Source organism: Musca vetustissima, unplaced genomic scaffold, assembly GCF_032173495.1.
Source record: "Musca vetustissima isolate MV318-11 ecotype Yass unplaced genomic scaffold, APGP_CSIRO_Mvet_v1 utg41154, whole genome shotgun sequence".
Classification (NCBI taxonomy): Eukaryota; Metazoa; Arthropoda; class Insecta; order Diptera; family Muscidae; genus Musca; species Musca vetustissima.
The window spans coordinates 12256-30366 of NW_026880979.1; the positions used below are offsets into that span (position 1 = coordinate 12256).

Here is an 18111-nt window from a genome sequence, read left to right on the forward strand (position 1 = left end):
TGGTGCACCATTTACATAAAATCGGAGGAAACTAAATATGGGAGCTATATCTATATCTAAATATATCCCCGGGCCGCCCCCCTGCGTACGTCCCTGTGGGACATTTATCTAAATCTGGACTGATTTTCTCCAATTTCAATAGGGTTCGTCCTTTGGTCAAATCGACGAAGCACAAATCGACTTAGAAAGTGATTCTATGCATATTTTCAAAATGAAACGTGGGTCTATCTCCTTAGATTTTGTCTGTTACAAACATATGCACAAAGACATAATACCCTGTACCACAGTGTGGTGAAGGGTATAAAAAGAAAAATTATTTTTTAACCGTTCTGATTGCAAAATAATTTAATTATTTAATTAGAGAAGTCCATACATTCCTCAATAGATGGACTTCCAAAATTCCACTGAGTCGCTAAAAAGACGTTCTCCTATGGACAGATGCCAAAATCGGTTAGGCAACATATTTATGGATTGTCGACTTTCAGCACGGTGATTTAAGACTTTCTCCTATGGACACTTATTTAACAACATCGATTAAGCTACAAAATTTCCTTTTACATAGAATTTTGAAATCTGATGATTTATATACACGTAATTTGATTTGGCATACTATTTCAGGCAATAATGGGTTTATCTTATCTGTAATCTTATCGCTTATTGGAAATCTGCAATAGATAAACATAACAAATTAATTCTTATTAGAATCAAAAAATATATTCACATAGGTATACAAAATTCACAGCAAACCTGAATTTTTCTGAATTTTCCTCGATTGGCATAGAAATTTCTTCAATATTCTTCTGATTAAAGACGACTGGGCCAACGTTCTATGATCTTTACAAAAATCTCTACAATATTAGATTCACACAAATGTATTTAATTTCTTCTTCGTTTCTATTCTTTCTATTTTTGTTTTCATCGTCGTTGTTGTTGTTGTTCTTATTTTTCCTCTTCTTCTTAACAAGCAGCACCACCCGCCTCCACCCAGCAACCATCAATGGTGTTTGATGAGAGACTGAGGGCGGTAGAGAGATGTTGCTCGTAATAGAAAGTAGGAAGGTGGTAAAACAAAATGTCCAAAACACATAAAAAATATTGCATGAGAAATTAGGAACAACAACAACAATAAAAATAATAACAAAAACAACAAAATTATACTTTGCAATAATTTTCAGCAGTCAGGTTAGTTAGGTTCGAAACGAAACTTCTGTGGCGGTGAGGTAGGAGACGATGATGTTTTTGTTTGAGCACAACATCATTCATGCCGACAGTAACAAAAACAACAACACGCAATATTAATAACAACAACATCAGCACCACCAACTCGGGCTCAGCCACCACCATCACCACTATTTATCAACACCACCGATTTTGTTTTAATTTTTGTTTCTCCATCGTTGCTTTTTCTCTCGTTCTTTGCACTACTTCTCAACCCTCCACCACCTCCCCAACACGACTCCGTTTTCCATTTCACTTCATCATCAGCTTCGTCATGGCACACAATTGGAACATTTCACATTCTCCATTCTCCCAATAAAACAAAACTCTCAATACACACAGAATATTTTGTTTTCTTTTTTTTCTTATTACAAAAATCTGCTTCAGCTGCTTCTTCTTCCTCTTCTTCTTCAATATTTTTTGTTGTTGTACGTATATCTTTTTTTTGCTCTGTGTATCTTTTAAATGCAACTTCTTTTCATATATCCACACACAGAGTAGAGCAAAACACACTCGGGCATGCACACACACACAAACACGTACTCGTTTGTATCCTGTGTACGTGCGTGTGTGTGTCTGCTTGTGAAAATTTTCACATATTTAATGAATTTTTCACCAAAGGAAATGTTTCCCTTAAAAAAAACCTTTTTTTCTTCACTCACATTTTTTTCAAATTAATTCAATATTTTCACTCGGGCCCTTTTGGCTTTTTCTTTCGTTTAATTATTTCATTTTTCTCTTTGTTAAATTTCTATTTAATTCTTTAAAACAAATTTTCTGTATTTTATTTTTCTATTCTTTTTTGTTGTATTTTTTTTCTTAGCCACCGACGGATACTCGTTACGACGCGTAGAACCCGTCCGTACATCCGTTAACCAGAAAATATCTACGACGAATGAGCCAAGAAAGTGAGCGAGAGAGCATATATTCGAAACGTCATTTGGCTGTCAGATATTATTTGACATTTTATTTTGTAATTGTCATTTATTGGATAGTTGTTGTATGTCTCATTCATCAGGGTGGCTCTCTCATTTGTTGGGGAGACTCTCTTACGCTCTTTGTTGTTTATGTTTTGTTCCGCGTGTTTAGTGGTGTGTTTGTTTTGCTTGCGTTATTCTTTGTTTATGTTATTTTTGGTGTTTGTTTTGCTCGTTACATTTGGTATGAGGGACTGAGTCATTTGGATTTTCATAATAACGGCGTCAGAGAGGTTATGTAGTCGACGGCAATGCTAAATTTATTGAGAAAGGCTTCACATTAGAGGTGATTTTTCGAAGTGCTATAACTTTGGTAAACATGGGTGTTTTTATGTAAAACAAAAAGTATTGGAAAGCTTAGAACTTCTATTTTTAATTTTGCACGATTGTATTTTAGTAAAAACGATCACATCTTTTTGAAGACTTTTCCAGAGGTATGTATTACCCTAATTATTGGTATATATATTTTTTTCTTGGGGCACGTACCCGGTTATTCGACCTGGAAGTTCGGGCACGAGTAACCGGTTATACCCGGTTCTACGGATCCCATTAATAGAATATTGGTATCATTTATAAAAACCCCTCCGTTGAGCGGTTATATGACGGGGTGGGAGACACAGTCAAAAAACTGGGTTTTGGACCCAGCTTTTTTGAAAAACTCCTTAAAAGTCGAACTTGGATCCATTAAAGGTCGTTTACATTGAACCGGATTTGGTTAACCGAGTGGGTTTAAATTTTCAATTTCATTGAATATATGCCAAATAAATCCTCATAAAGTAGGTTAACCCGGTAAAAAGTTCTAATGTAAATGCCGTATTATAGTCGCTCACCATTTCTAACTTGATCGACTACAATTAACCCTTTCCAAAAGGGTGTGATATATAGCTGTATCTATTGTGGATCAAAAAATATGGGCCTTAGAACCCTACAAAAAAAAAAAAAAAAAAAAAAAATTAAATTATGTCGTGTAGCCGGTGTTGATATCTGTCCATAGGAGAAAATCTCAAATCCCCGGCCGAAGGCCGCTTACCCATATTTTCTATCTAGCAGGATATTTTTTAGCCAGTGTTAGAGTCTGTCCATAAGCCGAAGGTCTTCCTCCCAAAAAAGTATTCTATTTAAAAGGATATTCTGTCGCGTGGAAAGAATTTTCATTGATTTTGCAGGATTCTAAGGCCCATATCTTTTGATTCACAACAGATACAGCCACATATCGCACCATATTTGGAAAGGGTAGCCTATCATGTGAGACAGGATTGCCAAGGACTATAACGGACGCGTGTTCGATTTTTAGGGAGTTTTTCATATTACCACTCAATGGAAAGGTATTTTCATAAGCTTTAAAATGAGGTGGGGGGACGAAAAAAAAAAAATATATATATATATCCCCAAAGTTAGGGTAAAAATACCCACCTCTAGAAAAATTTCAGAAACATTTGATAGTTTTTAATAAACTAGAGTTGTTCTATTGGAAAGCTAGAACTTGAATTTTTTCTATAACGATTTTGCGACAAAATCTCTTGAAATCCATTTTTGTTATATATCATAAAAACTTAAAACATGTTTAGGGCCCGGTTCTAGATCACTTACTTGTCATTTATCACACCTTGATCAATATTTTGTAGACGTTAATGCATTCTGAGATATGACTCTATTATTGTCGCATTGGTTTTAATGTTAAATCGGTGTAATTTTGAAGATGTTGTTGTGATTATTATATAGGTATTTAAGAAACCTTCATCTTCCCACAAACATCGGTCGAGGATTTCATATATTCTTCCATCGATAGATGCCAATGCGTTTTTGAAACAAAATCGCTTTTTTATATGAAAAAAACTTTCGATGTCCATTTCTCCTAATCAGTATCTCTACCGGTTCAAAATAATACCCATATTGTCATTAATTATACATATCATTATACACTTTGCCTTAGACAAAAAGTGGCTCCATCGATATATTGGTTTTATACGCCATGTTTCTATGGATAAAATCCGTTTTAGACAATTTGGAGTCGATTTGCAAATGTCCGTCAGTCAGTCTGTTCCACAATAAATTGTTTTTAGCTTACATACTTAGCTGGCTTATGATAAAACATTTGTCCCATAAGCCGATATCCAGCCGCTTCGGTCTTTCGCGCAGCTTTTCGAATTTTAAAGACCATGTGCCAAAATGTTCTCTTCCACTTGATCTTTCCATCGAATCTGTGGTCTTTCCCCCTCTGCGTGAGCCATCAGTTATCGCGCTTTTATATGCCTTTTGAGCTGCAGCTCGATACGTGATGGTCAACACAAATCGGCCCATAGATCTTGCGGAGAATTTTTCTCTCAAACACTCCAAAACCTATCTCATCTGCTTGCACAAGTACCCATGCTTCAGATCCATGAGAGTTTGGTCTGGCGGGAGGTGGCCTTGTTCTTGAATTGGATCATAGTAGCATCTGTTGGCCAACACTATTCTCCTCCGAATTTCAAAACTGATATCATTAGTTTTATTTTCCAAGGTATATAAAATCGTTGACTACCTCGAGCTGTAGTTCTCAAGTTCCATAGTTGATCCGAGTCTACTGAACGTCTTGCGCGTTGATACCACCGGCTTGGTCTTCTCTCCATTTACTGCCAGATCCACTTTGGCAGAGTAATTTTTTCAAAGCTGGCTGTTACCGCTTACAATGTTCTACCAATTTTATCGATGTCATCGGCGTAGGCGAGTAATATGTGTGGTTTGGTGTACGAGTGCTATTTCAGAACACCTTTGCCTCTCGTATGACTTTTTCCAGCAGGATGTTAAAAAGGTCATTCGACACGGTATTAAAGGGCTCAGAGAGAGGTCCTTTCCGAATTTATCTGCAAATCTTGTGCCAGTTAATAGCCATAGGAATGCCGAACGCAGACATGGCTTTAAACACCTTTGGTATGGTCCGATAATGTCATTTACCATTGGCTTCGGTCATTCACACTTCACGCTATTATGTGGACGGGACACAGGATGCTGAGGTTCCAATCATTGGTCATGCATTCCCCTAGCTAAATTGTACTAAGCAGCTGGTACATGGTCCTGACCGACCTCTGCATTTTTTTTTTGGCACCAGCTGCTTTATTATTCTTCAGCCGATTAATTGCTATTCTGACCTCATCATTGCTATGTGGTATACACAATACCATCATCTCTTACTGGTTCTGGGGTACATATCTTCTTCACCACCACTATTTGATACCAAAAGCTTTTCATAATATTCCTTGTAGATCCTCAACACGCTGTTTGTATCTGTCACCATGTTGTCTTTACCAAGCCTAGATCATGTTTGAAGATGGGACCCATTGGTCCACTCCTTCTGGTATCTCCCCCATTAAGGGACAACATTTTCAATATTTATAAATCCAATATAAAGCGAATGGAATATCCGATTTGAACCAAACTTTGCAGAACCTATTATCTTTACTAAGCCTGGGTCAAGTGCGAAGATAGGACCCATCGGTCCATTCCTTCTGGTATTTACCCCACAAAGGGTCAAAATATGATCAATATTGGTCTATCTATTGAGGTAACACCCATATAAAGATGTTGGTATTTTGGGAATTTTGAGCGCAAATTAGCTGCAATTTAGTATTTTGGATTCCTATTTGGTAACAAATCTTAGTAATAATAAAAGTGTTTTCCCGAGGTAAATATTTACGCCATAAAATAAAAATTTGGTCAGACGTTCTATGTATTCCTTCTAGAAAACGTGACTAGAAAATCTTACAAAAAATAAAGATTTCTGTTCAACATCGTTCATCACCAAAACCCAAACTTCATGTAAAATTTCAAAGCTATCAGCGCTACATTACCGATCTAAGCAAAGTTTGGATCAATTCGAATATCACTTCAGCTTCATGAGAGATTTATTAATTTTAACCTTGTGGTGTAGGTTATAAAACGGCCGATAAAACTCATTTATACAGTCTTTAAATACAAGGTTGTGCAAAGTTTGGTTCAAATCGGATAATCCATTCGCATTATGTTATAAAATTTCGCACTTGATGTAAATTTTAAAGAAATATTAAAATTTTTAAAGTTTGGTTGAATTCGCCTACTCCCTTCCAGAGTTGCCGTGCGCAGTAGCCGACCAGACAGAAGGCGGATATTTGTATATCGACTCCAAACGGATTTTGTTGAATGAAAGGTTGAAATTGGGATCTAGAAGCAAAATTTGGATGAGGTTAATTTTGTCATAGCAAAGTGTATGTATGTATAACCATAAAAAATCGGAAAATATATTCAGGCTATTGTAAATTCGGTTCAAGCTTCAAACAGTGCATTAGACATCGTCGTTGTGTTAATACGCTGAAAATAGCATAGATAAGTCCTCCATCTAGCAAATATTAGTGGCAGATAGGTGGTGAGTGGTAAGCTTTGAGGAACAGATATAGGATTCCTACCTGGTCCCTTCGGGTTAAGCTCATCAGATGATCGCAAAAATGTCTCTGCTTCTGAAGACAACTATAGAGTAGTTGAGCACGTTACGTTATGCTGGATATGCTCAAATTTGTGAACAACGGCAAAGTCAATCATATTGACGATATCATCATCAGATGTCAGAAAATGTGAGAAATCGTATATGAAAATAGACATATTTTGAGAAAAATCTCCCATATTAACTCTACGGTAGCTACAACACTTCCAGATCATCTTGCGCGAAATCTATCAGGATGGTCAACAGATCAATTTATTTGTTAGAAATGAAAAAATAAACTAAGAAATATAAGCAAAATACATACCAACAAATTGAGCTATCGATTTACGTCATATATCGCCCAATGGAATCGGAAAAGTTGACCAAAAGGGGCTATTCAAGAGTAAATACAATAACATCATCATTCAAAAACGTCTAATTATTGGAAATGATGCAACTCGCACGATATATTGACAGAAAATGTTGTATCGTACACAAGCATTTGTTGGCTAACCTGCCTTAAAGCCACCCTGGGAAGGTACGGGACACACCAATATGTTACAACTTCAACTAGGTTGTAGAATTTCGAAGCTTTGTTCTTTATAGTAAAAATTTCGAAATACCTTGGTCCGATAACACTCCTATTATCATACACCTCGACCAAAACGTGGGTCAAAATAACTCATTTGTAATTCCATCCTAGGATTTTATGTTCAGAATTGTCAAAACTATAGCTAAAATATCACGATTTCAACGGACATGACTAAATCATCATCGATTTTTATTCAGTATATAACCTTAAAATACCGATATCAATAATACCTTATATTTAGAGTTATCATAATTGTTCATATTTTTAATAGAAATAGATGTTTTACAAAATTCACTAGGTCTATAGAAGTTTGTCGTTTTTTCATTGTTCCTAGCGGGATGAATAGTCTAGACAGCAACAGTTTTGGGACATCGTCATAATTGTCTTTATAATTTTGTAATAGACTATTGAATGGTTGCTGTCGTGGCTAAATAAAATATAAAATTAAAGAAGACCCGTTTTTAATATTAATTGGTAATATTCAATTCCATTCATAGATGGCGCCAATTAGCAATTAAAAAAAATTCAGTCAAACAATGTAGATGACACTCAAAGATATTTTTAAAGAACACTTCAGTTCGATTTTTAAAATTTAAGAGACTTGTCGATTTCAAATATTGATTTAAAAATTTAAATATTTAATCGAGATATAAAAGTGGACCTATACGGAATCTGGTCAATATTCCCCTCAATTCCTTTATTTTGAAGTGTGAGGAAGTAATTCAAACAATATACCCCCAAACACAACTTTAATTACCTTTGTATCCTCCTCTCCACATTAAGGTAGCCACTGACCATCTTCCTGCTGATGATGTTCCACCTGTTAACATCCTGACTTGCTGATGTTTTAAATTAAATATTGATGTTTTTGTTTTTATAAAACAAGAAATCTGCAAAAATATTCTTCCCCCATCCAGAAGCATATCAAAAATACGAACAGTAGAACGAACACAAAAGGTGATTTGGTGGAAGTCACACAAATACAGGTGCAAGTGTTGAGCAACGCATGTGTGTCAAAGAAAACACTCAGCGACAAATATCCTCAAGGAAATTAAATGGGACCCTTTTGTTTTTTGGTGTTATACAAAATGGTTTGGCATATTTATTTAATATTTAACGGCAAAGCGGTGAGGGCAGGTCAGAGAGATAGACAGTCGACAATTCAACGCGAGTTTACGCATTCGACAGGATATAGTTGTTAAGGAGGTGATGGATGATGATAGACAAAAGGACAATAGATTGGTGGTGTTTATGATGACAACATATTTTTTCAACACTTTTAAAGGTCAAACAGAGGCGAACATTTTTTAAAAAATACATTTTTTAAGCTTTAACATAGGCGTGGATTTTATATTTTTATTTTTAATTTTTTTTTCAAGGACTACCAGAGGCTTGAATTTTTTAAATAATTTTTTTCAAGGACTACCAGAGGCGTGGATTTTTAAAAAAATATTTTTTCAAAGTCTACCAGAGGCGTGGATTTTTAAAATATTTTTTTTCAAGGACTACCAAAGGCGTGGATTTTTCAAATATTTTTTTTCAAGGACTACCAAAGGCGTGGATTTTTATAATATTTTTTTCAAGGACTACCAAAGGCGTGGATTTTTAAAATAATTTTTTTCAAGGACTATCAAAGGCGTGGATTTTTAAAATAATTTTTTTCAAGGACTACCAGAGGCGTGGATTTTTAAAATAATTTTTTTCAAGGACTACCAGAGGCGTGGATTTTTTAAATAATTTTTTTTCAAGGACTACCAAAGGCGTGGATTTTTAAAATAATTTTTTTCAAGGACTACCAGAGGCGTGGATTTTTAAAACAATTTTTTTCAAGGACAACTCAAGGCGTGGATTTTTAAAATAATTTTTTTCAAGGACAACTCAAGGCGTGGATTTTTAAAATAATTTTTTTCAAGGACAACTCAAGGCGTGGATTTTTAAAATAATTTTTTTCAAGGACAACTCAAGGCGTGGATTTTTAAAATAATTTTTTTCAAGGACAACTCAAGGCGTGGATTTTTAAAATAATTTTTTTCAAGGACAACTCAAGGCGTGGATTTTTAAAATAATTTTTTTCAAAGACAACTCAAGGCGTGGATTTTTAAAATAATTTTTTTCAAGGACAACTCAAGGCGTGGATTTTTAAAATAATTTTTTTCAAGGACAACTCAAGGCGTGGATTTTTAAAATAATTTTTTTCAAGGACAACTCAAGGCGTGGATTTTTAAAATAATTTTTTTCAAGGACAACTCAAGGCATGGATTTTTAAAATAATTTTTTTCAAGGACAACTCAAGGCGTGGATTTTTAAAATAATTTTTTTCAAGGACAACTCAAGGCGTGGATTTTTAAAATAATTTTTTTCAAGGACAACTCAAGGCGTGGATTTTTAAAATAAATTTTTTCAAGGACAACTCAAGGCGTGGATTTTTAAAATAATTTTTTTCAAGGACAACTCAAGGCGTGGATTTTTAAAATAATTTTTTTCAAGGACAACTCAAGGCGTGGATTTTTATAATAATTTTTTTCAAGGACAACTCAAGGCGTGGATTTTTAAAATAATTTTTTTCAAGGACAACTCAAGGCGTGGATTTTTAAAATAATTTTTTTCAAGGACAACTCAAGGCGTGGATTTTTAAAATAATTTTTTTCAAGGACAACTCAAGGCGTGGATTTTTAAAATAATTTTTTTCAAGGACAACTCAAGGCGTGGATTTTTAAAATAATTTTTTTCAAGGACAACTCAAGACGTGGATTTTTAAAATAATTTTTTTCAAGGACAACTCAAGGCGTGGATTTTTAAAATAATTTTTTTCAAGGACAACTCAAGGCATGGATTTTTAAAATAATTTTTTTCAAGGACAACTCAAGGCGTGGATTTTTAAAATAATTTTTTTCAAGGACAACTCAAGGCGTGGATTTTTAAAATAATTTTTTTCAAGGACAACTCAAGGCGTGGATTTTTAAAATAATTTTTTTCAAGGACAACTCAAGGCGTGGATTTTTAAAATAATTTTTTTCAAGGACAACTCAAGGCGTGGATTTTTAAAATAATAATATAATAATAATTTTTTTTAATTTTTTTGTCCATCTGGACAAACAACAAAGCCAAATAAATTGGCCACATGTGCAAACAAAATCCGGAACGCATGCTACACAAAAAAAAGCAGCAACAACAGCAATCATAAACAAAAACAAGTCCTTGTTGAGTCCTTAAAGGTGATAACAACATTTTGAAGCAATTAAGTGGAGCACCTGTTTATGTTGAAGCTTCCTTTAGGGCCAGTTTTTTTCTTCCTCTTCCTTTTTTGCTAAACAAAATCATCTGATCCAATAAGAAGGGCCGACCTCCTGCAACAGAACAGGACAGGTTCATTGATGAACAGCAACAAAAGCTGATTTTTTTTTGCTAAGTGCCTGACAGTCTGTCTCCGGAAGATTAAGGCCGAACCAAAAATATCAAAAAATATCACATTACCGCATATGCAATGCTTCTTCTTCTACTTTTTCGTTAAGTGTTTGCCGCTTTGGCCCCAACGGCAACGGAAATCTATAAATATCGGTTTACATCGATGATGCCCCCGCCACCACCGTCATTTACACATGTTTAAGGATATGTTTTTTGGCGTTTCATGTTTGGCACGTGTCCAGATGTTCATATTTGGCTAAAGAAACATTTATTTATTGCAGGACGATTATTTATGTTTATCATTGCAGACGATGTTAATATTTGATTAATGATGCAAGCTGCGCGGAATCCTGTTAATAAGGACTATAATATTGTTATTGGCGAATACATTTTATTTTCGATTTTATTAAATATAGGCAATAAAATTGCGTTAGCCTCTAGTCCTTGAAAAATTTGTTTTTACAAGTAAGGAAAGTAGTAAAGTCGGGCAGGCCGACTATGTGATAACCTTCATCACTATTGGTATATTAATCACTAAGGAAAGAAGTAAAGTCAGACGGGGCCGACTATATGATATATGCCCTTCACCACTTTGGCTATATTCAACTGATGAATTCTAACAGACGTCGCATTTATAAAGGACCAGTAAAATGAAATTGGATCCATAAACATGTCATTCTGCAACAGATACTAAATTTTTCATTTGGTCAGATACGGAAGCTATATCTAAATCTGAACCGATTTTCACGAAACTTAACACACATCATTCTAGACCTAATTCAGTACACTATACCAAATTTCGTGCAAATCGAAAGATATATAGGGACTTTGGTGCACCATTGACCTTAAATCGGACGAAAATATATATGGGAGCTATATCTAAATCTGGACCGATTGGCAGGAAACTTAACTCACATCATTCTACACTTAATTCACTACGCTCTGCCAAATTTCGTGAAAATCGAATGATATATAGGGACATTGGTGCACCATTTACTGAAAATCGGACGAAAATATATATAGGAGCTATATTTAAATCTGAACCGATTCTCACGAAACTTAACACACATCATTCTAGACCTAATTCAGTACACTATACCAAATTTCGTGCAAATCGAAAGATATATAGGGATTTTGGTGCACCATTTACCTAAAATCGGACGAAACTATATGTGGGAGCTATATTTAAATCTGAACCGATTCTCACGAAACTTAACACACATCATTCTAGACCTAATTCAGTACACTATACCAAATTTCGTGCAAATCGAAAGATATATAGGGACTTTGGTGCACCATTTACCTTAAATCGGACGAAAATATATATGGGAGCTATATCTAAATCTGAACCGATTGTCAGGAAACTTAACTCACATCATTCTATACCTAATTCATTACGCTGTGCCAAATTTCGTGCAAATCGAAAGATATATAGGTACCTTCGTGCACCATTTACATTAAATCGGACGAAAATATATATGGGAGCTATATCTAAATCTGAACCGATTGTCAGGAAACTTAACACTTATAATTCTAGACCTAATTCATTACGCTGTGCCAAATTTCAATAAAATCGAAAGATATATAAGGACTTTGGTGCACCATTTACCTTAAATAGGACGAAAATATATATGGGAGCTATATTTAAATCTGAACCGATTTTTATGAAACTCAACATACATCATTCTATACCTAATTCATTACGCTATGCCAAATTTCGTGCAAATCGAAAGATATATAGGGACTTTGGTGCTCCATTTACCTAAAATCGGACGAAAAATATATATGGGAGCTATATCTAAATCTGAACCGATTTTCATGAAACTTTACACACTTCATTCTAAATCTGAACCGATTTTTATGAAACTCAACATACATCATTCTATACCTAATTCATTACGCTATGCCAAATTTCGTGCAAATCGAAAGATATATAGGGACTTTGGTGCACCACTTACCTTAAATCGGACGAAGATATACATGGGAGCTATATCTAAATCTGAACCGATTTTCACGAAACTTAGCACATATCATTGAAAAAGAAATTGGTTGCCCCGAAAAAATTAGAAATGTAATATTTATTTTTAATTAATATTTGATGTGAGGGTATACCCCCTCCCCCTCTCCGATAATTTATTTGTTTTTATGCAGCCTTATAAAATAGTTTATCACCAGGATACGTTTATCCGACCATTATGAACCAAATAGATAAAATTAAAAGCCACACCCGGACATCATTAAGTACTAGCCTGGAAGGACTTCGACTGAGTGATTTCATGGGGGGTGAAGAGACTATTGTCTCATGTCAATTAATTTTGACAAAATACGAAATGGGAAGACATTAAAATAGAAAACAAAGGGGGAGCAGGGGAGGGGGAATGGCATGGTGGTGGTCATAAATAAAGCAATGAAGGGGTGGTGGGTGACTACGAAGTGGATAGTGGGGGTATCGTCATCGATATGAGGGTTATTTGAGGGGTAAGCATGACTGTTATTGAACCAAGTGACTTGTCACGGTTCTTGTTCACAGACTTATTGATGACTAAGTTGGATTTTTATAGGAGGTAAAAAGGTTCCTCTTCAACTTGCTGTGAAAACTCGACCTGACGTAATTGATGTTGCGATTTGCAAGTGGAGCTAAGCACAGTTTCGGAATATTTAATTCCCTTGAAATTTATTAATTATTTTTTAATTCTTGATAAATAAATGCTGTGACCGAATCTCCTCAGAACAAAATCTTTCACCAAATGTTTTTTTATTAACGCTGCATCCAGACAAAAATGTTGTCATACAACTTCGAGGTTATTTTTAGGCCTCGAACTCATTGCCAGATACCATTAATTAAGAAAATTCTTAAAGAGCCCTAAATCGTTGTACCACAAAGAAAAAATAACAAAGAACCAATCATGACCCACATTCTTCGAAAGGGTATAAATGGTAATGCCCTCCGACAAACTGTTATCAGTATTGGATAAGCTGCTTCCTGACAAGTTCCCAAACATCTTTCCAAAAACTATGTTGACTCTGAAAATCGTTTTTCTATTGGCTGTGGTGGTGCCCAACATCTTGGCCGCTGGGATATGGTATCGAGCATATGACTCTCCTGAATCTTTGGAATCCCCTGAGACATTGGAAATATTTGATCGTTCGCTAGAAGATCTGCATCATATTCGAATCAATTATGGCCCGGTTTGGGATGATATTGCCGGAGAAAATGAATTTGTTGTCAAGGCAATTGGCAAGAAAGGTAAACCGATTTTCATTAAAACACCCCTAGTGTTAAAGAAACCCATTAATGTCAATAAACCCTCGACAATTCTGACAACAGTTTAGAATTTCAAAGCTAAAGAAATTTGAAAAAAATGTTTTATTTAAAAAAGGAGGGCCAAGGGGTTATCTAAAAAAAATATTTTTTTTTCAAAAATCCACAGGAAAGTGGATTTAAAAAAATATTTTTCCTAGGGGTGGATTTTTAAAAGAATTTTTTTCAAAGACTACCAAAGGCATGGATTTTTAAAAGATTTTTTTTCAAAGACTACCAAAGGCGTGGATTTTTAAAAGAATTTTTTTCAAAGACTACCAAAGACTTGGATTTTTAAAATAATTTTTTTCAATGACTACCAAAGGCGTGGATTTTTAAAATAATTTTTTTCAAAGACTACCAAAGGCGTGGATTTTTAAAATAATTTTTTTCAAAGACTACAAAAGGCGTGGATTATTAAAATAATTTTTTTCAAAGACTACCAAAGGCGTGGATTTTTAAAAGAATTTTTTTCAAGCCTTAGCATAAGCGTGGATTTTTAAAAGAATTTTTTTCAAGCCTTAACATAGGCGTGGATTTTTAAAAGAATTTTTTTCAAGCCTTAACATAGGCGTGGATTTTTAAAAGAATTTTTTTCAAGCCTTAACGTAGGCGTGGATTTTTAGAAGATTTTTTTCAAGCCTTAACATAGGCGTGGATTTTTAAAAGAATTTTTTTCAAGCCTTAACATAGGCGTGGATTTTTAAAAGCATTTTTTTCAAGCCTTAACATAGGCGTGGATTTTTAAAAGAATTTTTTTCAAGCCTTAACATAGGCGTGGATTTTTAAAAGAATTTTTTTCAAGCCTTAACAAAAGCGTGGATTTTTAAAAGAATTTTTTTCAAGCCTTAACATAGGCGTGGATTTTTAAAAGAATTTTTTTCAAGCCTTAACATAGGCGTGGATTTTTAAAAGTATTTTTTTCAAGCCTTAACATAGGCGTGGATTTTTAAAAGAATTTTTTTCAAGCCTTAACATAGGCGTGGATTTTTAAAAGAATTTTTTTCAAGCCCTAACATAGGCGTGGATTTTTAAAAGAATTTTTTTCAAGCCTTAACATAGGCGTGGATTTTTAAAAGAATTTTTTTCAAGCCCTAACATAGGCGTGGATTTTTAAAAGAATTTTTTTCAAAGACTACCAATGGCGTGGATTTTTAAAATAATTTTTTTCAAAGACTACCAAAGGCGTGGATTTTTAAAATAATTTTTTTCAAAGACTACCAAAGGCGTGGATTTTTAAAATAATTTTTTTCAAAGACTACCAAAGGCGTGGATTTTTAAAATAATTTTTTTCAAAGACTACCAAAGGCGTGGATTTTTAAAATAATTTTTTTCAAAGACTACCAAAGGCGTGGATTTTTAAAATAATTTTTTTCAAAGACTACCAAAGGCGTGGATTTTTAAAATAATTGTTTTCAAAGACTACCAAAGGCGTGGATTTTTAAATAATTTTTTTCAAAGACTACCAAAGGCGTGGATTTTTAAAATAATTTTTTTCAAAGACTACCAAAGGCGTGGATTTTTAAAATAATTTTTTTCAAAGACTACCAAAGGCGTGGATTTTTAAAATAATTTTTTTCAAAGACTACCAAAGGCGTGGATTTTTAAAATAATTTTTTTCAAAGACTACCAAAGGCGTGGATTTTTAAAATAATTTTTTTCAAAGACTACCAAAGGCGTGGATTTTTAAAATAATTTTTTTCAAAGACTACCAAAGGCGTGGATTTTTAAAATAATTTTTTTCAAAGACTACCAAAGGCGTGGATTTTTAAAATAATTTTTTTCAAAGACTACCAAAGGCGTGGATTTTTAAAATAATTTTTTTCAAAGACTACCAAAGGCGTGGATTTTTAAAATAATTTTTTTCAAAGACTACCAAAGGCGTGGATTTTTAAAATAATTTTTTTCAAAGACTACCAAAGGCGTGGATTTTTAAAATAATTTTTTTCAAAGACTACCAAAGGCGTGGATTTTTAAAATAATTTTTTTCAAAGACTACCAAAGGCGTGGATTTTTAAAATAATTTTTTTCAAAGACTACCAAAGGCGTGGATTTTTAAAATAATTTTTTTCAAAGACTACCAAAGGCGTGGATTTTTAAAATAATTTTTTTCAAAGACTACCAAAGGCGTGGATTTTTAAAATAATTTTTTTCAAAGACTACCAAAGGCGTGGATTTTTAAAAGAATTTAAAAATCCAAAGGCGTGGATTTTTAAAAGAATTTAAAAATCCAAAGGCGTGGATTTTTAAAAGAATTTAAAAATCCAAAGGCGTGGATTTTTAAAAGAATTTTTTTCTAAGACTACCAAAGGCGTGGATTTTTAAAAAAAAATTTTTCAAAGACTTCCAAAGTCGTGGATTTTTAAAATAATTTTTTTCATAATAATTTTTTACCAAAGGCGTGGATTTTTAAAAAAAAATTTTTCAAAGACTTCCAAAGTCGTGGATTTTTAAAAAAAAATTTTTCAAAGACTTCCAAAGTCGTGGATTTTTAAAATAATTTTTTTCATAATAATTTTTTACCAAAGGCGTGGATTTTTAAAATATTTTTTTTTCGAAGACTACCAAAGGCGTGGATTTTTAAAATATTTTTTTCAAAGACTACCAAAGGCGTGGATTTTTAAAATAATTTTTTTCAAAAACTACCAAAGGCGTGGATTTTTATAATAATTTTTTTCAAAGACTACCAAAGGCGTGAATTTTTAAAATATTTTTTTTCAAAGACTACCAAAGGCGTGGATTTTTAAAATAATTTTTTTCAAAAACTACCAAAGGCGTGGATTTTTAAAATAATTTTTTTCAAAGACTACCAAAGGCGTGGATTTTTAAAATAATTTTTTTCAAAGACTACTTAAAATAATATTTTCCCCCCTTTCAGGCAAATGCACCCCCGATTCCAGTAAAGGCCTGGCCAATCTCTTCAGTCAATCGAAGAAGTTGATACCCTGGGACAATGTCAAGGAAATCGTCAAATCCTATGCCAATGATCCTGAGGTGAAAACCCTAAAGGCCTACATTGAATCTGCAGACTATAAGGAAAAAGTAGCCGCCATACGCTCCTCCGAGGAATACAAAACTTTCAGTTCGTATGTCTGTCATGTCTTACATCTCGATCTGCAAGAGGATGGTCATTATGTGGCAAGAAATAGATTACGCAGCAGCTCGCAAACGGGTATAAGAGGTCTCATACGTAGAGTGCAATCGGTGATACCATATCGGCAGTTGGGTGATTTATATGCTCAACTCATCTCAAAGGATGATCAATTGCTGCGGGAGGTTGCTGCCATGAAATCGAAGGAGTTCAAGAGAATTGTTAGCAATTTAAGGAATTATGTACCAGCCTATAGGGAGCTTACAATGACTTTGTGGCATTTGGGTGTGCCTTTGGATCAGTTGAAGGGTGTCATCAGCAATGCCTTGGGCTGGAACATGGATTGGGATACATTGCCATAAAATGGGAGGAGTGAGGCAAAATTAGTGAATTTTGAGAGCCAATATTTTAAATTAATTTTAAAATTTAAATTTAAATAAAAACTTATTTCAAAAAATATTTTTTGAAGTACAAAAAAAAAATTTTGGATCTTTAAAAAAATCTTTTTAAGGGTCCTCAATAAAACGTAGATTTAAAAATTTTTTAAAGGGTCCTCCACAACGCATAGATTTTTTCACAAATATTTCTACAGGTCGTGAATTGTTTTAAGGTATTGACGACCCCCGCAAATGTATAAAGGACCACGATGTGCGAATCTGCACTTGGAATGTGCGCACGTTGTACAGAACAGGCGCAGTGTTCGCTTTGGCGCATGTACTCAAGAAGTACAAAGCCGATATTACTGCCTTACAGGAAATGCGATGGAAAGGGACTGTCGTAAGTAAATCAGATGATTACGCCCTGTATTATAGCTGCCATGAAACGCTGCGGATTTATGGTTAACAGGAGAATAAAAGACCTCGTCTGCAGATTCACTCCAGTGGATGAGCGAATTGCTATAATCCGTATAAAAGCGAAGTTCTTCTACATCAGTCTCATTTGCGCCCATGCTCCGACCGAAAATAAAGATGAGCAGACCAAAGACATATTTTATGAGCGCCTAGAAACAGCATATGATCGCTGCCCTGGCCATGACATTAAAATTCTGCTAGGAGATTTTAATGCAAAAATCTGAAGGGAAATATTTGGCCCCAC

General features: G+C 34.1%; 1 protein-coding gene across 1 annotated transcript; it reads left to right on the forward strand.

The window, feature by feature from the left end:
• The first annotated feature begins 13558 nt into the window (after window positions 1–13558).
• On the forward strand, window positions 13559–17378 carry LOC133327000 (uncharacterized). The gene is made up of 2 exons (XM_061535607.1): window positions 13559–13871; window positions 16804–17378. Exons 1-2 carry the CDS (start codon window positions 13559–13561, stop codon window positions 17376–17378), a joined length of 888 nt encoding a protein of 295 aa, XP_061391591.1.
• Window positions 17379–18111: the final 733 nt, after the last annotated feature.